Raw genomic sequence first — 25,413 nt, 5'->3', positions numbered from 1 at the left:
TCACTAGACTTCAAAAAATAAAATTGATAAACTTATGAGTGAGTTCCTATGTTTGTGCACTAGGGGTTTAAGTAGTCCCCGACTTCGAAACAGCGTGGACGGCTGCTTTGTTCTCTTAGAGTGTTGGGCGAGCCTGATGGGCTGGGTAGTTTGGCCCTGGCCCATGACATTCCCCTCTCCATTACCAGGATTTACCCCAAGCCACGACATGAGGGAAACGAGTGCGAAGCTCCTATTCATTCTCCCATGTCTCTGGCGATGGCGGGAGCCCTGGCCACTACACCAATACTTCTTCGATGTGTGTATGATGGCGAGTACATTGGCAGTGCTACAGGGTGTACTAAGAAACTTGTACTGGCAGGTCCATGTCCTCCGGGTGCGGCAACTCCTGATGCACGGTACATGACGGCGACACTCCGGTGGGCAATTGGGAGATATGAAACAGTGGATGGATATTCGCGTGCTCCAGCAACTGCAAATGGTAGACTTGATTCATGACAGGCGCCAAGACTTGGGCATGGTGTGAAATAGCGGAAGACCAACTTGGCATTGGTGTGACACGCCGGAGATGTTTGGATGTATGGCTAGACCCGCAAGAAACCCAGTCACCGAAGGCAAAAGATCGATTAGAGCGCTTGTGGTCCGAGAAATCCTTCATCCGATGTCGAGCTCGGTGCAGATGTTGTCGGAGCAGCATGGTCGCCAGACAACAATCCTAAAGTCAGAGCTGTAAATCTAGTGCCACTGGCACTGATTCCATGGAGATGCCGAAGTGGTGCTGTTGGTAACCACACAGTGCGAGAAACATCTCGCTACTACTATGGACTCATGGGTCAACTGAGAACTACCCACACATCAACGGGGCCGCAGCAAAGTTGATGTAGAAGCCCTTCGTGATTGATTTCCCCTTCGGCAAAGTACCAGTGAAGGCCTCCATATGGGATCGCGGAAGAACATAGATTTGCGACGGCGGAATAATTGCTTCGGGTCTCACTCTGGGAATTTCCGAATATTTCTGAATTTATAGCACAGGAATTAGGTCAAGAGGACCTCTGTGGGGCCGACAAGCTCAGGGGCGCACCCTCCCCGCGTGCCCTATGAGCTTGTGGCCCTCTCGTAGCTCTCCCCCCCTCGCTCGTTATAGGACTTGACCAAACATCTCACGACACGAGCTGACGACAGCCCCCCCCCCCCCCCCCCCCCCCCCAAGTTTCCATGGTCCCTTCTGGTCCAGAAAAAATCAAATTAAAGTTTTATCGTGTTTGGACTTCGTTTGGTATGAATTTTCTATAAAACCAAGAAATAAGCAAAAAACAGAATCTGGCATTGGGCACTAAGTTCATAGGTTAGTATATAAATACAATATAAAATGGCATATAAATCATACAAAATTTATAATATAATAGCATGAAAATATCAAACATTATCTGACATATCACAATCCCTGTCCCACAGGCATCAAGTGAGCGAAATTGTGGAAGGCATAGGTGTAAACTGTATTGGCATTTGTTGCATGCCTCCAATTGTGTACCTCCACCACCATGCATGGTGGCCATCCCCTGTTGTTTTTCCTGCTGGGTTTTTCCTGCAAAATTTGCCACATCTGTAGGAGAGTTCCTCGAGCTTTGTCCACCTTGTCCATTATCTAAAGAACTCCCATTATTCCTCCCCTGAGCTACAGAACCACCAGTATTGTTACTACTAGATCCAGCAGAGAAATTCCCTCTAAACCCTCCTTCATTTCTCTTGCCATTAAAACGATCATAGCTCCGATCATCCTGCCTTCCATATCCGCCATGACCTTGAGCAAATCCCCCTCTTCCCTATCGATCTACCGGTCTATTTCCCTGCGAAGATCCCCCGGTCTGTTCTGCCAATTACCTTGCCTCCCAGCCGTCGGAATGTCACCATGATCTACTCCCTTTCCCTCGTCCTCGCCTCCAGCACTAACCGCCCCCGCCTTCGCCTCCTGTTTGGGGAGGGGAGGAAATAAAGATGCCCTAGGGCTGGTTTACTGAAGGTATATATACCTTTATCTCCCTCTCCAAACTGCTGGCACGTGTTTTGATGGGACACTTCAAGCCTTTTTCTATCATTCCGGGCTGCTCTGTTTTCAACATCATGTGTTTGGCCCAACTCTCCATATAGCTCTTGTATGTCCACTAGATCCACTGTATCTTTCTTTCCAGTATCAATATACCAGTCAGCACCCTCGCGTCGCGTCGCCTTTTTTTCTCCTCCACCTCACGTCGCCTCCCCCTGGGCGACGCCAGGGGCCCCGAAACCCTAGCGCCGCCAGCACCCTCTAGCGCCTCCTCCTGCCGCCGCTGCCGCCTTCGTGGGCCGCGGTGGCGGCGGGCCCGGTGCCGAAGGCATCTGGGCGGGTGGACGCGGTGGATCTTATCTGAGGTGGCAGGGGCGGCTCCTCTCATGCGATCCGAAGGCGGCGGCTGGGGCGGCGACCCCAGGCCGTGCGGCGGTGGCCGGGGCACCATAGCCGGCGGAGCGGCGGCCCTGGATGGACAGCGGTGGTGGCAGCGCCCCATCTGGCGGGGTGGGTTGTTCTAGTCAGGATGGAGACGATGGTGACTGCGGATCCAACTCCCCGATTGGATCCGTCGCGGGGAGGCCTTCCGCCGACCGGCGGCACGTGGAGGGGCCGGTGAGGAGATGCCGGATCTCTGCCGGAGTACCGATGGCGACGTACGTCTTCGTGGCGAGGTTCCGCTCGGTTCCAGCCAGCCTCGAGGTCGGGAAGACGTGGCTTCCGGTGAAAATCGCGCCTGACTGCGGTCTTGGCGGACGATGGCGGCGTCTCGGGTGTCGTTCCCTTCTGGAGGCATCGTCGTTGCAGGTCACGTCAACCTGATCGGGAAGTTCCGGGGGAAGCCCTAGATCTGGGTCTACTGGATCGGACGATGACGGTGCCTTCGGTGTCGTTCTCCCTCCCGGGGGCATCGTTTTGGAGCAAGTGCTGGTTGGAGGGGACAAGAGGAGGAGCGGTATTTCATCTTGTTCATTGATGACGGCGGATCTCGGCGGCGTGGCGCAATGGAGACTCGGCGCCTGATGAGCGGAGATGGACTCGCGCAGGAGGGTGACGCTGTCTGGCGTCGTGGTGGCGTCGGCGGCAGCTAGACCGGGCAAGGCAGATGCAGCAGTACAGCTCTGAAGATGGATTGGTGGCAGGTGGCTGCGGCGGCCTCATACCCGGCAGGCGTCCTTGTTGAGGAGCACGCCGGACTGGTGGGTGCCCATACCCGGCAGGCGTCCTGGTTGCGACCTCAGGTCCTAGATGTTAGGTTTGGCTGCGAGGTCTGTTTGGTATTAGGCCCAGACTATCAGCATCCCTTCATCAATTGGATAGGAGTAGCGACACTTTTGTTGCCTAGACGGTGGCTTCAGTCTTACTGTAGTATGACTTTGTAAGGTCTTGTGTGAATAATTAATAAAGCGGCTGCATGCATCGTCCAGATGCAGAGGCCGGGGGTCCTCCTCCATTTCTGAAAAAAAATGTATATACCAGTTAGCAAAATGTTCTAACAGCAAATTACAAGGAATTTTGCTACCAATTTTTTTCCTTTTTTTTTATCACAGCAACTTTCCCTTTCCCCCCTGTTCTTCAATACGGAAACATAACAAAATCTAAGACATTGGCCGTGAATTTTCGCAGGCCACCTTGCTAGTTTGACTTCAAAATCTAATATGAGCCATATTTTTCGACGGATATGGAGAATACGAATTACTCTCCCACTGCAGGGCCTCGTCAAAGTAAACAGTTCAACTAGAAGTAGCTCCACAACAGAAAAGTTGAGGTAGCTCCGGCCGATCTGCCTTTGGAGACACGTGGCGGGCTCTCGCATTTCTTCTCCTCGGATAGGCTGGCCGGCCGCCTGCCCGCCATTCACATGCGTCAGATTTTAAAGGTCAGCTTGCGACCCACGAATCACGTACGATGCAGTGACATATAGTATCACTATATACCTAGTTAGGCGCTGCGAGCCTTGGGTACAGAGCTAGCTGCAGCTGCTACGCGATCGATAGCCATGGCTCCACGGCGCCTTCTCCTCCTCCTGCTGCTGCTCCTCGCCGTTGCCGACGTCGCTGTAGAAGCAGAGGGGCAGACGTACTTCCCGCTCTATCCTTACTGCTCGACCACGGACAACTACGCGGAGGACAGCCAGTACCGGTTCAACCTTCTCGCACTGTTCGGCGACCTCCCGTGGCGCGCCATCAGCAACCGTGGCTTCTACGCCGGCACGGCCGGCGAAGCGCCCGACGAGGTGTTCGGCCTCATGGGGTGCTACGCGGACAGCAGCTGGACCGCGTGCCACGACTGCCTCTACACGGCGGCCGCCGGGATACAGCTATCGTGCCGGTACAGCCGGGAGATGAAGGGCGCCTACGACGCGTGCATCCTCCGCTACTCCAACCGGGCCTTCGTCTCCGTCGCCGACCTCAGCATCGCCTTCAACACGTCGCTGGACTCCCACGTCGCCGACCCGGCCAGCATGAACGCCACCAGGTGGGACCTCATCACCCGGCTCGCGTGGGAGGCCTCGCGTTCGCCTCTGCGGTTCGCCAACGGGAGCGTGCCGTGCATGGTGAACGGGGCCTCGCAGATGATGCACGGGCTGGCGCAGTGCACCAGGGACCTCAACGCCAGCGAGTGCAGCAGGTGTCTTACGGAATTCGTGGCAGCCCTCTCGGATGTGCGCCCCGACAACATCAAAGGTGGCGTGAAAGGCTACAGCTGCTACGTGGCGTACAGCATCGGTGAGGACCTCAAAATTACCATTCCACCACCACTTGCACAGCCACCACCTGCCGAAGGTTTGCGCTATTTCCGACTTTTTCCATACCCAAATTATCATAGATTTAGCAGCCTTTATTATTGAATTATTATTGAAGTTGATGTAAGACACCAAGGGGGTTTGTGAATTGTGCATAGCATAGATAACTACACCCTCCGTCCGGAAATACTTGTATCTAGACGTATTTTAATTCTAAATAAACCATTTTATTATATTTCTGTGACAAGTAATTTCGGACGAAGGTCAAAAAAATTACAAGAATAAATTTAATACCCATTACTAAGTTGGCTTCTTCCGTAGCCACAGATTTAATGAAGGGATAATATCCCTCTTGTCACCATAGTCAACCAGAGACGACCAGGGGCGGACCCAGGATTGGGCCAAGCCCAGGGCCCCATGCCGCTATAGTGCGAACTAAGCTACAGTCAACGAAGTAAATCACTCTCACGCCCGGGGCCCAGCCCCCCCCCCCCCCCCCCCCCCCCCCCCCCCCCGGCCTGGGTCCTGGATCCGCCACTGGAGACGACCAAGATAAGGTCGGCACGCACTCCTTCCAGGGCAAACATACCAATCGACCCCGCTAAGTGCGCCACACTGCATCAATTAGAGCGATAGTTCCACTACAGCCTCTGTACCACTGTAGATAAAATATGATAGATATACGGGCCATACAGGCTTCTACGGACTCCTTCCTAACTGCCCCCCCTCCCCTCCTAAGTTTCAGATGGGTGGGGCCCCTCCCTCCCCTTTGTCCAATGACAATTTGCCAGCTCAAACACACCTCGTAAAACCCCGTAAATGTCTGTCGCTGTAGCATTATTGGCTCTAGATATAAGAAAATCTCTATTTATTTGTAGAGGACCTTTTCTTTGAGGAAAAAAAGGCAATCTACTCTCTCACTGCCATTGCCGAGCATAAAACGTATCGAAAATGTTTACACGACCAACACTATCGACTTACATTACATATAAGAGAATCTAAGTCAACTAACGAGTTCTCACATCTCTCATCTCCATTATCCAACATAAATCATACATTATGTGTCATCTGATAAATGCATAATTTGATGAATCAGAAGCTACACCACTTTCTTCCCACCAAACCGGTACAAGGACACAACTGATGGCTGGCGCGTATGCTAGTTCAGTTGCCATGGTTATTATCACCATGAATCTCTTGATTTGGTTTTTTATACGGCGGAGGCTAAACCGCATGGCCAGAGAGGAAAAGGTAGATGCTTTTGACAATGATCCATTAGAAGACGACTTCGAGAAAAGGACTGGGCCAAAGCGGTTTCTCTACAGCGATCTTGCCATTGCCACCGACAATTTCTCAGATGAGAAGAAGCTGGGGGAAGGAGGATTCGGATCGGTGTACAAAGGATTTTTGAAGGAGCTAAAAGTTGAGGTAGCTATAAAAAAGGTGTCCAAGAGCTCCAAGCAAGGAAGGAAGGAGTACATCTCCGAGGTGAAGATCATAAGCCAGTTGAGGCATCGGAACCTCGTGCAACTCATTGGCTGGTGCCATTGTGGCGACGAGCTCTTGCTTGTCTACGATATTATGCTCAACGGCAGCCTCGACACCCATCTTTACAGTTCAAACACTATATTATCGTGGCCACTCAGGTAATTACGTTACATTTGCTAGCTTTTTTAGTGCTCATTTCATATGCCACTTTGTATATTCATGAATGGTTATCACCTTGTGTCTCCAAATTAATGATTTTTTTGTTTACTGCTATTTATAGGCATGAGATAGTGCTCGATTTAGGATCTGCACTCGTGTATCTACATCGGGACTGGGAGCAATGTGTTCTGCACCGGGACATCAAGCCAAGCAACATCATGCTCGATGCGTCATTCCATGCAAAGCTTGGTGATTTTGGTTTGGCGCGGCTCGTGGACCACGGACGAGCACCATACACGACAGGTCTTGCAGGAACACCGGGCTACATGGACCCTGAGTGTATGGTCACAGGAAAGACCAGCGCCGAGTCTGATGTCTATAGCTTTGGTGTGGTTCTCCTCGAGATCGCTTGTGGAAAGCAGCCAGCGGTAGCTTGTGAAGAAACCAAGGACGTAATTCACCTTGTACAATGGGTATGGGATTCACTGGGAGGTGGAAGGATCCTTGATGCAGCAGATGTGCGGCTCGGCACGGTGTTCCATGACCGTGAGATGGAGTGTGTGATGGTAGTTGGGCTCTGGTGCGCCCACCCTGACCTCAACCTAAGGCCATCCATCAAGCAAGCTGTCAACGTGCTGCGGTTTGAGGCGCCACTGCCAAACCTACCCGCGAAAATGCCGGTAGCAACATTTAAGCCGACTTCTGATTCTATCATTTCCGCTTCTCAACTCTCAGGTGGCAGATAATATGTCTTAACTGGATAGACCCTGGAGATTGTTTAGTTACCAGCGTTAGTGGATATAGATATAACTAGTGGAAGAAGAGGACGAGTGCCCGTGTAGATGCCGTGTTGGTGCCCATTGTTTGTGTGGTTTATGATTTATACGGTTGTTGCCTTTTGTCTTAAGAGTTTGAGTGAAGTAAATAGATGTATGAAAGAAATTAGTTTTTCTAACGGCGATGGTATGTGTAGCAGTAAAGGATCCGTCGTTCATGGGGGCGTGAAGATAGGTGCAATCTATTCTGGCATTTAAAGAGCGAAACATTTTTCTTTTCAATATGCATATATAACAGCTGACAGGTTTCTACCTTGATACTCGTTTCAAAACACTTTTTCACTCATTTATGAAAAAATCTGATTCATTAGGGTGGCACCTCCACTAGGACAACCGCGCCGGGATCTTCTACACTGTTGTCTCCTACTCCAATTGAAGGCGCGGTGGTCGGTTGTCACTGGTGCTAATCAGAGATTGGATGCGATGGAGGTGGCGAAATTGGAATGGTGCCGGCAGCGATTGTGTGGCAAAATTATGGGCATATCACACGATAAAAGCATATTTTTTGAATGAAATGAACTTTTACTTCTACCAGTTTAAACAGACAGGATAATCAAATCCTTGGAACCAAGAGCCGCTCTGCATACATAGCGACTCTCTTATAAGAAACAACAAATTAAATCATGGGGAGTCAACCATAGATAGATCGGAGTGTTGATCCACAGATAAATTGATAACGAACCATTAGTTGGTTGGTTAGGACTTAGGAGGGTGGTTGTGGCACCGGTGCACTAGTGTCCAAACCCATATTTCACACCATAGTTTGGGGTTAAGTCTCAACCCGAAACAATGCAAGAGAAGGAGGTTTATCTATTCACCATTTAAGAAAATGGCAACATAAAACATCCAAAGTAAAAAATCATTTTGTAGTTAGGGAAAAGTTCCGGGGCGTTACATTATGTATGTCTCATTTAGCTAATCATCCTTTCGGTGTAGGCAACATTTCTATCGGTAGCGGGTCGTCCATAGTGACTTTGTCAATCTTAAAGCATCACGACTAAAGTTTTAAAGTAAACGATGTCTGAGTGTATCCGTGTGATTGTCTATGCCGTTTACTCAGTATTTCCTAAAAGAAAAAGAATATTAAAAAATACTACAATTGGCGATGGCGTGGTCCATTCATGCATCTTATTGCGAGGGCGCGGGCACCTTATTGCAAGGGACTAGCTACCATTTAAATCACGCATCCTGGAGCCGCTTGGTGGGCGACACGGCCTCAATAGCTTCTCCGAGTGGCCACGCTGTTTTGATGAAGTATTCACCGTGCTTCACCTTCTCTACCACTGTGATCTCCTTCGTCGGCTCCAAACCTCCACCCACCATATCATATCAGCTAAACCAAGTCTAACTAGTAAGTATCACAATGCCGGAAAATACCAGCAACTGCACTAAGATCCATCGATGCATCCAAGAAGACTGAATAATAATGTATGTAGCTGCTTACCGAATCCATCCATGAGCAGGGAGTACTGGTAGACGAGGTCCATGCAAATGTAGGGCACGTCGGTGGCTCGGGCCCTTGGGTACGAAGCCTTTGCTTCCTCCAAGCTAAACAGGCAAATCTTCTCGGCGGCGGCCCTGTATGCCGCAGGGGTTGTCTTCCTGCTGGTAGCCTTGCTGTCGATCAATCCAACCTGCCTCAGCCAGAAAGAGAGAGACACACACACAGTTCATTAGTTATTGGCACAAAGATGTTTTGAAATGAAATTAGCGAGTGGCTCACCCTTGATGCCATGTAGCAGAAACTTGAGCTTGCGTAGAGGTCGGCCTGGCCGGCACCACCGCCGCCGTTCCCCGCGCCATTGAAGGTACAGTTATTTGCTTCACAAGGTGCGCTCAGCTTTAGTGCTTTGGTCACATCATCTCTGCACTTGTCATCTGCTGCTCCCGTTGGCGAGGCGACCGCGTCGTACTTATCTCCGTTGTAAGTGTATTTACCTTCAAGGATTAATATGTATATGTCAGATGGAGCTATGCTTCATTACGAACTTACTCAACCAAAGTAGGAAGGTGTTCATGCATGTGTAATTTGCGTTACCAATGAATCCGCGCAGCATGCAGTAGCTGATAGGTCCATTCTTTGCCTTGAAGATCTCTCCTCGAGCAGCCATTGCGCCGTAGTGCAAGTAGCTGAAATGGAAACACCATTAAATTTTCAAGTAGCAAAAGTTTTTTTTTTCAAGCAACCAGCAGGAGCTCTGCTTTTCATATATAGAAAAAGAGAACTGACTAGTTAATGAGGAAAACTGGCTGCAAAGCAATACCCGCACCAGCCCCCCAGGCTGCGTACCAAATGAGTTGATGACTGTAACCCAGGCAACCAAATTCGACACCCCACCACATGACCCGAAGTAGCTCAAATTAAGTAGTTAAATAATGTAATTGAAATATTTTTACAAATATTTTTTCTAATTTGAATTGTTCAATTTTTATCTGGTCGACATAACAAAATTTAAATAGACAATTACTTGGTCAATTTTCCTTTTAATGCCCGATAGAATTCTCAAACTTCTCTTTTTATTGCATTAGCTCAGATGCATTGGGTGAGAAACCGTCACCCTCTACTCCGAAATCATTTTGATTTGGTGTGAAACTTTGCATAGCTAAGGCAGTTAGGCTATCTAAAATAAGCTTAGCACAACACTGCAGTAATGTTTGACTTAAAGACCCAACATGTATGGTTTTAGAGCTTAGGGATCAGATGAACTGTTGTACAAATAATACAACTATACAACTATAACTTGTTTTACATATTGCTGCAAAAGGAGCAATTGTTGGTTCTGCATTTTCTTACATCTCTCTGTTTTATAATAGAGATCTCTTTAATAAGGGTCCATCTTGCATTTAGATTTGTCAACCAGCTTTCTCTATTTTAAAACATGGACAATCTTGTTTGATTCGAGAGATTAGCTAGGGATCAAATGAACGTTTGACTTTGTATATTCTTCTCATACCACTTGTCCCACTAATATGCATCACACGCATATTGTTTTCGAACTGAGTATGCCATATTGCTGCAAAAGGAGTAAATATTGGTTTTATATTTTCATTTCTAATACCGTAAAATCATGTCCGAAATTAATTGAAACGGTACCTGCACTCCCTGTGAGCATAGGGCGTTCCCGCATTTAATCTCGATGTAAGTAAAATAACACTGGATCTGAGGGTGCAACGACTAATCTGTGAGCATAGACATTATAATCTCTTCCTTTGAGATACTCTTTCGTGACATACGGATCCTTAATTATGAGAGCGGCAGCAGCAGCATCTGCAGAAATGGCATATGCCATTTGCACGGACCCACCTCCAAGGTCAATTACACCTACCGTCTTGGCGTACTCTCCTCCCAGTTTACCCAACAGATAGTTTAGAGCAACCTACGTTGCAATATGAATCGATTTTTCTCAGCATATACCATTAATCTGTGTAAATTAAAACAGAGCACTGACTGTAATATATTAAGGTGATGTAGCAGTATACCCATAAGTAAGATCCTTCCTGAGATCCCTCGAGAACATTGATCCAACTAGGATTATACTGAAATTTGCTCTTGGTGTGGACAACACCCCTGACCTGTATTGTAAGAATCAGTTAGATTTTAGATTTTAATGAGTCTGCTCTAGATTTCAATAACACCTAACTGTTGTAACAAGGCTATAAAAAATAAGAAAATGTACTGTCAGCCACTAAGAGATGAAAAATATGTACGGCTTCAAGAATTTGCTCGGCCTGGGCGTCTCCTATGAGTCTGAGTCCAGCCGTCGCCTGCACATTTAATTGGTAATTTTGGTCAAGGATCCAAATATCAGTTTTGCCGGTAGCTAGCTAGCTAGTGATGGCCTTATATAAGCTAGATCCAGCAAAAACTATACAAGAATTTAGTTATTTACCCCTAGTTTAAGGGGTGTTCTGTTCATGAGCGACCCAGGCACAACGCTCTCGGCCTTCTCGAGCAGAGGTTCGATCGACTTGGCGGCCTCCTGGGGCCGCCCGGCGTACGAGCTCAGCCCCGGGTTCACCTGCAGCAACAAATTACGGGATAATAATAATTAATGCAGAAATAATAATCACAAGAGATATGCACCAGTATGTTAGGAGTAGAGCTGTACTATCCTCAAGCAAAAATGCTACTGTGTTTGGAAATTGCTAATGGAGCTCGAGCTCTCCACGGTGCCCTGAACTTCAAAATTCAAAATTTTATGTTTCAAAAAGTCGTGAGAAAAAATAACACACATGTACTTGTGGATGTATTTTTTTTCTTGTAAATTTCGTAACGAAATACTCCCTCCGTCCAGAAATACTTGTCCGAGGAATGGATGTATCTAGAACTAAAATACATCTAGATACATCCATTTGTATCCATTTCTACGACAAGTATTTTCAGGCAAAAATAACAAAATCATGCATATGTATTTCGAACACATATACTATTCACTATAAAAATACAATATTTATTTGTACAGCCCACATGTAAACGTATTTCATGTGCGTTGATTCTGAATTCTTGAAAACTTCAGGTTCCGTGGACCCCGCCGAGAGCCAATAGCTCGTGTTCTCTCTTATCCACCAGCAGATCTCTCTCTCTCTCTTATTGTGTCCACTTGACATCACGCTGTCAGTGGGATGCACGTACGTAATATTATGTTATGTATTATAGTACTGTATAACAACTAGTATCTTGCAAATGGTGCCCCTGCCCATGTGATGTGATGCCATGGAGACGGCTTGGGAGTTGGGAGTATATACATAAATAGTACTGTTACCCCTGCATTTAGAAAGTTCCACTTGCTCTCCCTCTCTCCTTATCTCCCTTTGTCTGATTCGAAGAATCAAACGATTGTTGACCCAGATCCAATCTAGCTAGTGGCCTGGTAACTACTCCCTCTGTCTCATAATATAAGAACGTTTTTTACACTACACTAGTGTAAAAAACGTTCTTATATTATGGGATGGATGAAGTATTTTTTTTTAAGTACTGCAGAGTGAGATAGAGACCACCGGACATACAGACATAGGAAGCAACCTCCCTCCGAGGAGCTCTGGCCGGCGAGCAGGAAGGTAGTGGGGCTTTTGAGTTCAGGCCCAATAGATTTTTTTAGGAGAGCAGGCCTGATTTGCTACACTCACAAACAAAACTCCAGGCCCGAACAGGCCTTGGTTGCGCCAATGCTCCCATGTAACACAACCATATCCCCTCAAACAAAATGTAACACAACCATATAAACTCGGCAATACAGGGCGTGTTTGGTTGACGTTGTGAACAGTTCCTGCATTGCATACACTTCTCAACCCAGCCTGGTTGAGCAAAAACATGCCCTAATACGCCATCTGCAAGTTGTTTGGTTGCCTGCATCTAGTGTCCCTGCATTAGGTAATACGCAAGTGCACTTTGTTTGGTTGCCTGCATTGGCCCAAGCGGCACATGAACATGGCGTTTGGTTGCATACGGCGTACATATTGTGCTTACCTTGTACCCTAGTTGGTGAGCTTGTAGGAGATATGCCCTAGAGGCAATAATAAATGATATTATTTATCTCCGAGTTCATAATTATGTTTATGTTCCATGCTATAACTGCTATGGTTCTCGAGTCTGCAATAACCACGAGGCTCGGAGGAAGACTCATATGCACGTGTGGAATAATAAACGGTAAAATGTATTCCTAGTCTGGCCTCTAAGACTAGCTCAAGTGTTGCATGATGGTTATGTTTTCCTGATCATGGGCATGTCTATGTCACCAACCTTGAGGGCATAATGTTAAGAGAACATTTGTGTTGAATCGACCCGGCATGATGTTATGCTATGAGATTCATTCGTCACAAGTTTATTGGTACATAACACAGAGATGGTTAACGTTTGCATGATTTCTTAGACCATGAGAGTATCGAGTTTCTTCATGCTTGCTTCATGAACTTTGGGGTTTGTTAAACGTCATCCGTAAATGGGTGGCTATTACGGCGGCTTACGGGTTCATGAAAAAGTGTGTCAAGTAACTTGATAGCTCAAGATTGGGATTTGCTCCTCCGACGATGGAGAGATATCTCTGGGCCCTCTCGGTGTTACGGTATCCATCATCGTCTGGCCAGACACTTTGTGATTTGATCACGGGGATGCCGGAGCACGATAACGAGGAAAGAGAACAATACCGGTAACGAGGTAACTAGCATAGTGGACAAGTTGTTGATCCACGGGAATGCCAACATGTCTCACCTCGGGTATTTGTAACATATCGCGAAGCAACAGGAATAGCACACGGCAACTGGAGGTTCACTCGAATATTTATTCGTGTGGGTATAGGGGTCAATATGGGTGTCCACGGCTCCGATGTTGATCATTGATCGGAAGGGGTTCCGGGTCATGTCTATACTTCACCGAACCTATAGGGTCACACGCTTAAGGGTCATCTATCTGCTGAATACTAGACAGGGAGTCTGAGAGAAAATCACCGAAAAAGTTTCGGACACCGAAAAGTTTCGGACAGCGGAATCGTACCGCAGAGAGAGGTCATCGGATAAGTTTCGATGATACCGAAAAGTTGTTTCGGGATACACCATTAAGTCAAATTGGTTTCGGCACATGCCTGATAATTCTTGGAGGATGCCAGAATCATTCTGGAAGCTTTTTGGAATTTTCTGAGATAAAAACCGGAAATGTTCCGGAGCTGCCGGAGCCACTTCAGATGCGTTTCGCAGATGAAAATCACTAAAACCGGAATTGTTTCGGAACGCGTTGAAAATCATTTTAGTGGGTACTGGAAATGTTCTTAGCCCACATAAATATTTTCAGTTCGATCAGACGCTGAAAAATGTCGTCGTGAATAGTGAAAATCAGCTTTATGGTTACTTTATGGAAAGCCACCTTTTGGGGCTTTGCTCCAAAAGATCTTGGGGATGACATGGATGGATAGGAACCATTTTTTGGGCCCCTCAGGGGGGTGTGGCCGGCCACATGGGGTATCCCCCCTTGGGGACCCTCTTGTTCCTTGGTTTGACTCCTAGGTCCTTGTGGAAGGACTTCAGTCATGTGCATTTTGGGTTTTTTGTGAAACTACCCTACCCCCTTGGGATTTCCTATAAATAGAGGTGGAGGGGCAGCCCTCCACAATCATCCCTTGCTCTCATACACATGCCATGCATTATCTGGCTTCTTCTCTCCCTCCCACGAAAAGAGTTTCGTAGAGCCGTAAGGTTGTCTGGGTTCCGGCAGGAACTAGTTCTGGACGGGGAAGCCCTGCCGGATAGATGACACCGTATGTGTGCAACTCTGTAGAGAGATCGTAGTTTCGGTCTTAGTTCGTGAGTGCCTCCCGAAGGGCTGTCCATGTGACCGTCCGAGTTTCGAAGGTCCTCCCGAAGGGCTGTCCGAGTGACCGTTCGAGTTTCGAAGGTCCTCCCGAAGGGCTGTCCGCGACACCGTCCGGGGGGCTGTTCGACCGCCTCCTGGAGGGCTGTCTGAGGGGCAGATGAGGGTATACATCCTCGCGGTTGGGAGGTTGTAAATCCTAGCTGCGGGGATCTGCACCACCGATCATCATCGACTCTACTTCCCGCTGCGCTACGAGTCGGTAACGAAAAAGATCAAACCTTGTATGCAGTCTCCATAGTGGTCATGGGCTGGTGCGTAGGTCGGAAATTTTTTGTTTTCTGCTGCGTTCCCCTACAGTGGCATCATGAGCCGTGCTATGCGTAGATGCAGGTTTCGATCTAGAATACATAGAGATGTATGGGTATTGCATAATATAATTAGGTAGTAGATGAGATCTATTGCTGAAAATTATTTATGCGGGTGACAGCTGAAATCTGTTACCCGACGTTCTTGTTGCTTCCCTAGAATTTGCGTTTGCTCAATCTCGAGACAGCATGGTGGAATTTGACAAAGTTCTGGCAATCCGTGATCCTGATTGATCATGGAAGTGCTATCAGTTCTTTGGGTTCTGCCGTAGTCAAAAGAAAGATGAAATTCGCAGATGAAAGGGCATTGCAGATATGATCTGCACGGGGGTCATGCGTATGACGAAGTTTAGTATGGGGCTCGAGATTTAATTATCTCATGTTTCATACACCCCGAGATGTTAATCTAGCAACTTGAATAATCATACTTGATGATAAAACGTTGGTAGCTGCGGTTTAAGTCAAAACCTTAGAAGCCACGTAAAATAAATTTTGCATAAACCGATTAGAGGCGTCTAACTTGGTTTTGCAGGATGTGCATGTGATGTGGTATAGCAGTGCTCATACTAATTCGATTATGTATGAGATGACTATATGATGTAATTTGATTAACATGACCTGCGTGTCATGATTCGGCATGATGGCTGGAGCCATATGATTGCATTTTAATGACCTGCGTGTCAACCTTGTTGTAATGCATTATTTTGTTAGCTATAGAGATAGCAATATTATCTGGTGCATCGACAAGGTGGTGGCAATCTTCGTGAAGGTGACCACCGACGCGAATGCCGAAGACGAAGAAATGAAATACTTCTCCGTCAGAAAGGGCTATACCATATCATGCTATTATGAATTGCCTGAGATGTTTATCCCTTATGATGCACCCTTCTTGATTGCGGTAGTCGCTTTTATTAGGGTGATCTCTCACTTAAAATATCAAGTAGTTAGTGTTCTCCCAAGTGTAGCACCGTCACGGCACCTATCTTTTCGGGGTGCGCCATGGATGCATGGGTACGAACGATTAGAGAAGTGTGAGGCGGGTGAGGTCAGACCTCGCAGCAAGATCACTTGGTTGTCTTGACGTTCATGGCAGGATCGTCCTGAGCTCGGAACACACGCATCGAAAGATGAGCAAGAGTCACATAGAGATGTGATCGGCAAGTTGGCCTACCGATTAAAATTCCCGTTATGAGATGATGATTCTATGGCGATGAATTGAAGTCTGGATCTTGTATCACTCAAAATTAATTGTGAGAGATATTGATTTGAGTGGGAGCGCACTGTTGAATTAACATGTTTAATTCTCAGTGCAATTAATTATGAACACTGTCTAAGTGTTTCTTGCATAATAGTTGTAGAATAATGGCTCGCATTTCCACCTTCCCTATTAAAATTGAATAGCTGTTAAATATCTGGTTAAAACTTTACGATTGGTAACGTAATATGAGGATTGTCCTCAAAAGTGCCGAGAAGGACTTTGTCCTATCGCATGCTTTCCGTATCCTCCCGCTAATGCTATGGATCATGTGACTCTCGTCCTTCGATCCAAAAGCTAGAATTCTGTTACGGTCAAGTGGAATATGTTTGCTTCCATGAAACCCAAACTTCGAAAGTTGGGATAGTTATATGATATTCATGGAACTGAAAATTATTTTCAGATACAAACAAAGCAATGTTTGTTTGCAAGTATTAGTAAAAGTGTTTACTATGCATTTGACTGTTGGGAAAGGGATCCAGAAGAACGCCTGTCATATAATGAAAGGTGAATAAAACAACAACTTAAAGAGAAAGGAAGTGTCCAAAGGGTGTTAGTACGACTTACACGCCTAGGAAGTCCGGGGCTAATGCCACTCTTAAGTTGGGTGCTTCTTCTGAGAGTAGGAGAAATACTAAAAGTTAAACTGTTAGAAGTATAAAGGCAAAAGGAAAGAAGACTGGAATATCCAGCTCATGTATGAATGTCATACAAGTTTTTGATGTATAGAAGGCTGGTCAAAGATATAGTTCTTGCGAATTATGGTTAAACATGTTAATCACTAATTCTTGGGTATTGTGAGTTCATCACAAAATTGCCCGCTCGATTGCATTCTGTTGCAACTCGATGTAAGAACTACTATGGCCTGAAAGACTAGCTAGAAATGAGGTTAACGTATACACAGGGAACATAGTAAATGTTACTATACCTTCCATCGGTGTATTGCCATCTGTATTTATTTTCATAATTCATTTAGAGTTTTACAAACTCTATCCCATTGCATAAGGTATCTTGCAAGAAGGTTGTTCATAAGAGAACTTTTTATGTTCGATGTTATGAATAACACAAGGGCCATACTTTCATTATGAATGAGATGTATGTTATGAATATTGATAATAATACAATACCTCTGGGTTTACTTTCATAATTCATTTTAGAGTTTCATACACGCTAGCCCATTGCACAATGTTTGTTGCAAAAGAGTTGTTCATAAAAACAACAATTGTTGTTAAGTATTATGAATAACATGAAGGGCCATGCTTCCATCCAAGATGGCATGTATGTTATGAATATTGATGGAAATATGATACATCCATAACACCGACGCTAAATGTCGCAAGACTAAAAGAATACCACACAAGTGTGGCACTACATTTGGTCACATTGGAGAAACCCGCATGGAAAATTCCATTATGATGGATTTTGAAGTCTTTTTGATTTTGAATCATCTGACACTTGCAACTTTCCTCCGAAAGTGAAGTGACTAAAATACCGTTCACAGGCCATAAGGAACGAACAACAAACTTATTAGTGATCATACATTTGATGTGTGTAGTCTGATAAGTGTTGTTAGTAGTGGATTTATTTATCTTCAGAAATGACTCAAGTAGATATATGGATATTTACTTGATGAGACGTAAGTCTGGATCTTTTGAAATCATTCAAAAGGTTTTCAAAAATGAAGTAGAAGTTATTGTAACAAGAAAATTATGTTTCTGCAATTTGATTGCATAAAGGAATATTTGAGTTACATGTTTAGCGAATGTCTGATGAGTTGTGAAAGGGGTTTCATAACTTGCACCTCCCGGAACACCACTGCAAGTGGAAAGTCTGTGGAGATGTAATCAAACCATTTATGACATGGTAAGGTCAAAGATGACATAAATAAATTTGCCATTATCCCTTTTAAAGTGATGCTTTAAAGACTGCGGCTTTTACACTGAAAAGAGCTACATCGGGTCTGTTGAAATGAAGCCATGGTATGGTACGCCCAACCATGTTATATCTTTTCTTAACATTTGGAATATGGGGCTTGTGTAAAAGGTTACAAACCTATTCCAAATCAGACAAGTGCTACTTTGTAGGTTATACCAAAATGTTGGGTATTCCTCCCTCACTATACCGAGGCAAATAGTTTTGCCGCGAAACGGTGTGCTTTTAAAGAGAATGGTTCTTTCAAAAAGGTGAGTGGGAGAATAGTGCAACTCGACGAGATAAACAGTATCTACGTCATCAGATCAAAGGAAAGAGACCTTGGAAGTAATTCCAGAGTTTCCTACTGCGACTGATACGGAAGTCTCTACAATAAAATGTATGAACTTCGGTCGAACTTGCAGCTGAACCACGTAGGCAAGGCTCGTGCAAACCTCTCAGGTGCGCAAACGAGATATTGTTGTTAGACAACATTATACCTACGATACACAAGGAAGCGTTGATGGGCCCTGACTCCGGAATTGGCTAAATGCCAATACAACCCGAATTAGTTTCCATATAAGTGATTCAAGATTTAAACCTTGATACACCTTTCGGAAGACTTAGAGTCTAACGAATATTTGTGGAACTTAAAACTCATACGGATAAAAATGTTTTACCCATAAAGCTCGACTTGTTGAAATAACAATTTCAAGAGTTGACTACGATGAGGTTGTTTTCATCGTAGCGATGCTTAAAGTCGGTTCGGGTTGAACTAGCAATTAATACATATTTCAATCATGAGATATGAAACATGGATGATAAAAGGATTTCCATCTGATGGAAATGAAAGCTAGGACTTGTATATGATACAGTCCAAAGTAATTTGTCAATCCAGAGGATGCTAGTAGGTATGCAAACTTCAGAGTTCTAGCAATGGATAGAAGAGAGCAAAATGGAGTTGGAATCTTCGTGTTTTGATGAAATGGTCAAAGGGGTTTTGACTTCATCAATGGGTAACGAAGATGCTTGTAATTCAAGAAAGTAAGTGGGAGCGTAATAATATTTCTAAAAACCTTATGTGCTTGGCACATTGGTAATTGGAAATAAATTTCTTGACACGAATTAGGACTTCATTTGAAAATAGTTTTTCGATGAAGTGCTTAGGCTAAATAGCCTCAATATTAGGCATGATGATCTATGGAGATAGATTTACCTAATGGGGCTAAGCAATGAATACATATTGACAAGATGCTAAAACCTTTTAGCATTTAAAACGCCAAGGAGTGATTCTTGCCAAAGTCACATGGAAAGAGTTTTTACAAGACTCGGTGTCCCAAAACACTGATGAGTAAAATACATAATGCAGATTCCACACACTTTTGTGTTTGGATTAATCATGTATTCCATGGTATGTAAAACAACCAGATATGTCCGATGCTCCCAAGGTGTTGCGAGTATGGATACTAAAGTGATCAAAGTACTGATCGTGGGACAACAGTGAAAGATGTCATTGAGTACTAGAGTAAGTACTGATGATATGTTTTCTTGCAAGCGGAGATCATGAAGAGTTCGTTGTAAAATGTTACATCGATAGTCTTCATCTTTCCACCGTGCGATTTTCGATTTAAGTTAAGGGTTTTGTGTAACACACAATGTGGTGGCAGAGTTAGTTGGAATTTGTTCAAACTAGTTACTGTGGCGAATTCTATAACAAGGGCTAAGTATGTTGACGCTTTAGAAGCGACAAAGAAGATGTTGAATCATATAGTTCCTTCATGAACTTAGTATAGTTCCAAGATGGCTTTTGATAATGGGACACTACTGCAGGTAGTTGCTCCATAACTCAGTCTGAGGAATCCAGGTTCGACCTGTGATTCACATACATTCAAAGCCAAGTCCACACAAAATATGAATTTTGTGAAAACGTGAAAACGCGAGGACATGCAAAGATACACACGGAACTGAAGTCGTCAGATCCGTTGGACATCAGGCTATACCACAAGCGAAGCATATTTACACCGGTGTGCCACAGGTGTAAAGTGCATTAGCATTAACTAGATTATTGACTCTAGTGCAAGTGGGAGTCTGTAGGAGATATGCCCTAGAGGCAATAATAAATGATATTATTTATCTTCGAGTTCATAATTATGTTTATGTTCCATGCTATAACTGCTATGGTTCTCGAGTCTGCAATAACCACGAGGCTCGGAGGAAGACTCATATGCACGTGTGGAATAATAAACGGTAAAATGTATTCCTAGTCTGGCCTCTGAGACTAGCTCAAGTGTTGCATGATGGTTATGTTTTCCTGATCATGGGCATGTCTATGTCACCAACCTTGAGGGCATAATGTTAAGAGAACATTTGTGTTGAATCGACCCGGCATGATGTTATGCTATGAGATTCATTCGTCACAAGTTTATTGGTACATAACACAGAGATGGTTAACGTTTGCATGATTTCTTAGACCATGAGAGTATCGAGTTTCTTCATGCTTGCTTCATGAACTTTGGGGTTTGTTAAACATCATCCATAAATGGGTGGCTATTACGGCGGCTTACGGGTTCATGGAAAAGTGTGTCAAGTAACTTGATAGCTCAAGATTGGGATTTGCTCCTCCGACGATGGAGAGATATCTCTGGGCCCTCTCGGTGTTACGGTATCCATCATCGTCTGGCCAGACACTTTGTGATTTGATCACGGGGATGCCGGAACACGATAACGAGAAAAGAGAACAATACCGGTAACGAGGTAACTAGCATAGTGGACAAGTTGTTATCCACGGGAATGCCAACATGTCTCACCTCGGGTATTTGTAACATATCGCGAAGCAACAGGAATAGCACACGGCAACTGGAGGTTCACTCGAATATTTATTCGTGTGGGTATAGGGGTCAATATGGGTGTCCACGGCTCCGATGTTGATCATTGATCGGAAGGGGTTCCGGGTCATGTCTATACTTCACCGAACCTATAGGGTCACACGCTTAAGGGTCATCTATCTGCTGAATACTAGACAGGGAGTCTGAGAGAAAATCACTGAAAAAGTTTCGGACACCGAAAAGTTTCGGACAGCGGAATCGTACCGCAGAGAGAGGTCATCGGATAAGTTTCGATGACACCGAAAAGTTGTTTCGGGATACACCATTAAGTCAAATTGGTTTCGGCACATGCCTGATAATTCTTGGACGATGCCAGAATCATTCTGGAAGCTTTTTGGAATTTTCTGAGATAAAAACCGGAAATGTTCCGGAGCTGCCGGAGCCACTTCAGATGCGTTTCGCAGATGAAAATCACTAAAACCGGAATTTTTTCGGAACGCGTTGAAAATCATTTTAGTGGGTACTGGAAATGTTCTTAGCCCACATAAATATTTTCAGTTCGATCAGACGCTGAAAAATGTCGTCGTGAATAGTGAAAATCAGCTTTATGGTTACTTTATGGAAAGCCACCTTTTGGGGCTTTGCTCCAAAAGATCTTGGGGATGACATGGATGGATAGGAGCCATTTTTTGGGCCCCTCATGGGGGTGTGGCCGGCCACATGGGGTATCCCCCCTTGGGGACCCTCTTGTTCGTTGGTTTCACTCCTAGGTCCTTGTGGAAGGACTTCATTCATGTGCATTTTGGGTTTTTTGTGAAACTACCCTACCCCCTTGGGATTTCCTATAAATAGAGGTGGAGGGGCAGCCCTCCACAATCATCCCTTGCTCTCATACACATGCCATGCATTATCTGGCTTCTTCTCTCCCTCCCACGAAAAGAGTTTCGTAGAGCCGTAAGGCTGTCTGGGTTCCGGCAGGAACTAGTTCTGGACGGCGAAGCCCTGCCGGATAGATGACACCGTATGTGTGCAACTCTGTAGAGAGATCGTAGTTTCGGTCTTAGTTCGTGAGTGCCTCCCGAAGGGCTGTCCGTGTGACCGTCCGAGTTTCGATGGTCCTCCCGAAGGGCTGTCCGAGTGACCGTTCGAGTTTCGAAGGTCCTCCCGAAGGGCTGTCCGCGACACCGTCCGGGGGGCTGTTCGACCGCCTCCCAGAGGGCTGTCTGAGGGGCAGATGAGGGTATACATCCTCGCGGTTGGGAGGTTGTAAATCCTAGCTGCGGGGATCTGCACCACCGATCATCATCGACTCTACTTCCCGCTGCGCTACGAGTCGGTAACGAAAAAGATCAAACCTTGTATGCAGTCTCCATAGTGGTCCTGGGCTGGTGCGTAGGTCGGAAATTTTTTGTTTTCTACTGCGTTCCCCTACAGAGCTTACCCACAATGATCACACCTAGCACACCAACGTCACAACACAACAATGACGATGAACTAGGCGAAGATGATGAAGTTCTTCAGCTTCAGCCCAAACGGACGATCCACCTTGACACCTCCAACCTTGCCACTGTCTACACTGCTGCCTCCGTGCTTCCGCACCCAGTCAAAGTAAGCTTGTTCTGCCTAGTCTTGAACCCTCTATGGCTGTTGTTGCTATACGATGCCACTTGTGCACTAGCTTCTTCCCATGAACTATAAACCCCTGGAGCCTTACCGATGAACACGTCATACCACTTGCCCTAGCAATGCACAAGAGCAAGAGTTGAAGCAGCAAATCAATGGAGCACACAAGTAACAAGCAGAGTAGCACACAAACAACAATAGAGCAGAAGAGAAGAAGTAAAGCATGCATGATCATACGGCATACCAAGTTCTACCTAGCAGTACCTTGGTGTTAACCTACCACCACATCCAAAAGAGGGTGTCGTCCTACCACCGCAAGTTCACCATCAGCGTGAGGGGTTAGTATATACCACCTCACCAAAATATACGGACCATCAAATTGTTTTTCAGCCCTAGCTACACAAAATGTACGTCATCATCGTCGTCGTCGTCGTCGTCGCCACCGCCATCGTCGTTGGGGATCATGCATGCTCACAGGCAGCACTACTCTAGTAGTAGTGCTTGCCCAGCCAGCTCCTGAGCCACAGCACCCTGTGAGCGTCTGCCATGGCAACGAACCAAACACCCTGGGCCTTGTTGTCAAGCAGGTGGCTGAGAGCTGCCATGAGAGCCTCGTCGCTGAAGCCACCCTGGGTCATGACAGCGCCATACAGGTCAGGGTGGACATTGAGGGGCTTGCACTCCCTGATGGCTGTTGCCACCTCCTTCACCGCCTCAGTCATGTTGTAAAAGACATTGATCTCCTCCTCCATCAGGCCTCCTCTCTTCCTCTTCCTATCATGGATGGGGTCAAATGGCTTGTCGAAGGGCTTCACGAAGGGCTTGTCAGGGCCATCAAGGACCTGGACGTCCGGGGTCCCAGGTAAGTCTGGCATGGGAGAATCAAGAGGCTCCCCCGAGCCCATGGCATGCTTCTCAGTTGCCAGCCCGAAGGAGAAGATGTGCTGCATCTGGCGGTAGTTCTGTATGGGTGTGTTGAGGAACTCATCATCCTTTGGGTGGCCTAAGAATGAAACACAAGTGTTGTTAGTTGCGATTAGGAGTAGGCAATGGTGGACAGTATGAAAAGGAAGAGGGCTGTTAGCTAACCGTGACATGGCCGGCGTAGTGCTCTGCCTCTAGAACTATGGAGCAAGTGTTCTCATCCCATGAGGCGCCACTAAAGTCTCTCAGCTTGGACACTTGGATCCATCGACTTCTCCACTTCCTCAGGTGGTTGTACACATGGGTGCCAAACAACTCCTGCCCATAGAACTTGAACACCTGCTTCGCAACGGTGTTCAAGTGCACCTCCTTGAAGCCCTTGTTAGTCCTAACTCCACTAGAGATGAGCTCACACATCTTGTTCAGCACGAACGTGGACATGAAAGGCTGCCACTTCATGTTGTTCGACCTACCATCCTTCTTTGCCTTTGCTGCTGCTACCTTGAGTGCAGCGGCAGCAGCAGGAGTTGGCTCAACGAGCACTACTGGCAAATAGAGGGAATCAGACACGAACACCTCTGAATCAGGTGCCATCTCAGACATAGGCTGTGAGTCCTCGACAAACGATGGAGCAAACTGGTTGTCTGACAGGACAAGGGCCTGACTAAGATCTTGTGTCTGCGTGGTCATGTCCTACAATCATAGCACGCATTGACAATAAGCATAGCACACAACATACCGGGCAATGCATGAAAGGAGGAGCATACATGTACATGGTTCATCACTATCATAGCAAGCACATGCTTCATCACTATCATACTAAGCACATATGGTTCATCGCTATCATACTAAGCATACCGGACAATCTATGAGCACGAACATACATCTACAACAAACAACATGCTACAAATGGACCACCAATAGCTACAAATCACAGATCTAAGCACGAGTCAACACAAGCACAAGGTTCAACTTCAAACTCTACTACTAATCTAGCCTACCACATGCTTGAACATCTAGCCATACCACAAATTGCAACCGCGGCATAGCAATCAACCATATCAGCTCACAGATCAGACCACTAGTCAACCATGCATCTAGATCAAACCCTAGCTGCAGCTCAGATCTAGCTAGAAGGAACAGAGAGAAAGGGGGATTGAACTCACAGAGGCCATGGCTGCAGCTCGAGGACGAGGGGGGACAGTCGTGGAAGATCAATGCCGGCCGGTGAAGGAGCACCGACGCCGTGGACTGCCGGCCGATGAAGATGTGCCGCTTACCTGCTCGTCGATGCCGATGCGCGTCGGCGGGAAAGCTCGAACGGAGGGAGAATGGTGGCGAGAGTTGGCGCGGTGAGGGAGGGGGCTAAATAGGGGTGGACTCGGCGGGAGGTGAGCCGAAATCCTCCCGCCGATTTTTCGGCGACGCGGACGAGCTCGCGCCATCTCCCTGGTCGCACGAGGAGAGAAGCGCGTCGCCCTCCCTGCCTCGCCCGAGCCAGGCTCGCGAGCTAATACCTATTCGGGCGTTTCCCCTGGACCTGGCCTGGACGTGCTTTAAGTTCCGTGCGATGCTGGCCGCACAGGGCAGGCAACCAAACGAGCCAAGTTCTTCCCACGCGGGCTACGTTGGGCCATATGCAAGCAACCAAACACGCCCACAGTGACTCTGCTGCTTGGTTCCTGTGTTTGTGCACTATGGTTTAAGTAGTCCCCGACTTCGAATCAGTGTGGACAGTTGCTTGGTTCTCTTTGGTTGCTGGGCCAGCCCGATGGGCTAGGTAGTCTGGGCCTGGCCCATGATATTCCCCCCTCCTTTAGCAGTGGCTTCGCATCAAGCCACAACATGAGGGAAGCGAGTGGTGAAGCTCATTCTCCCATGTCTCTAGTGACGGCGTGAGCCCTGGCCACCAAACTAATACTTCTTTAATG

At 46.4% G+C, this 25,413-nt stretch overlaps 2 protein-coding genes across 2 annotated transcripts; one reads left to right on the top strand and one right to left on the bottom strand.

The window, feature by feature from the left end:
* The first annotated feature begins 4,046 nt into the window (after positions 1-4,046).
* Positions 4,047-7,186, top strand: LOC109754234 (L-type lectin-domain containing receptor kinase IX.1-like). The gene is made up of 3 exons (XM_020313148.1): positions 4,047-4,833; positions 5,890-6,439; positions 6,562-7,186. The coding sequence occupies exons 1-3, from the start codon at positions 4,047-4,049 to the stop codon at positions 7,184-7,186; spliced, it is 1,962 nt and encodes a 653-aa protein (XP_020168737.1).
* Positions 7,187-8,455: 1,269 nt separating this feature from the next.
* Positions 8,456-23,023, bottom strand: LOC109754224 (probable apyrase 3). The gene is made up of 9 exons (XM_020313139.1): positions 22,970-23,023; positions 11,167-11,295; positions 10,985-11,041; positions 10,757-10,849; positions 10,460-10,653; positions 9,315-9,409; positions 9,000-9,214; positions 8,721-8,910; positions 8,456-8,586 (listed from the first exon to the last, which is right to left on the bottom strand). Exons 1-9 carry the CDS (start codon positions 23,021-23,023, stop codon positions 8,456-8,458), a joined length of 1,158 nt encoding a protein of 385 aa, XP_020168728.1.
* Positions 23,024-25,413: the final 2,390 nt, after the last annotated feature.

This window comes from Aegilops tauschii, chromosome 2 (genome assembly GCF_002575655.3).
Source record: "Aegilops tauschii subsp. strangulata cultivar AL8/78 chromosome 2, Aet v6.0, whole genome shotgun sequence".
Lineage (NCBI taxonomy): Eukaryota > Viridiplantae > Streptophyta > Magnoliopsida > Poales > Poaceae > Aegilops > Aegilops tauschii.
The sequence above is the reverse complement of the archived record's forward strand: the minus strand, read 5'-3'. Positions and strand labels throughout refer to the sequence as shown.

Excerpts from the sequence above, each read along its gene's own strand:
- LOC109754224 (XM_020313139.1), bottom strand. The coding sequence starts at position 23,023 with ATGATCCCCAACGACGATGGCGGTGGCGACGACGACGACGACGACGAT. Across the intron at positions 11,296-22,969 it reads ACGACGACGACGATGATGAC|GTGAACCCGGGGCTGAGCTC; the intron begins GTACATTTTGTG and ends TTGTTGCTGCAG. Across the intron at positions 9,215-9,314 it reads CATGCTGCGCGGATTCATTG|GTAAATACACTTACAACGGA; the intron begins GTAACGCAAATT and ends TAATCCTTGAAG.
- LOC109754234 (XM_020313148.1), top strand. The coding sequence starts at position 4,047 with ATGGCTCCACGGCGCCTTCTCCTCCTCCTGCTGCTGCTCCTCGCCGTT. Across the intron at positions 4,834-5,889 it reads ACAGCCACCACCTGCCGAAG|AAGCTACACCACTTTCTTCC; the intron begins GTTTGCGCTATT and ends TTGATGAATCAG. Across the intron at positions 6,440-6,561 it reads ATATTATCGTGGCCACTCAG|GCATGAGATAGTGCTCGATT; the intron begins GTAATTACGTTA and ends TGCTATTTATAG.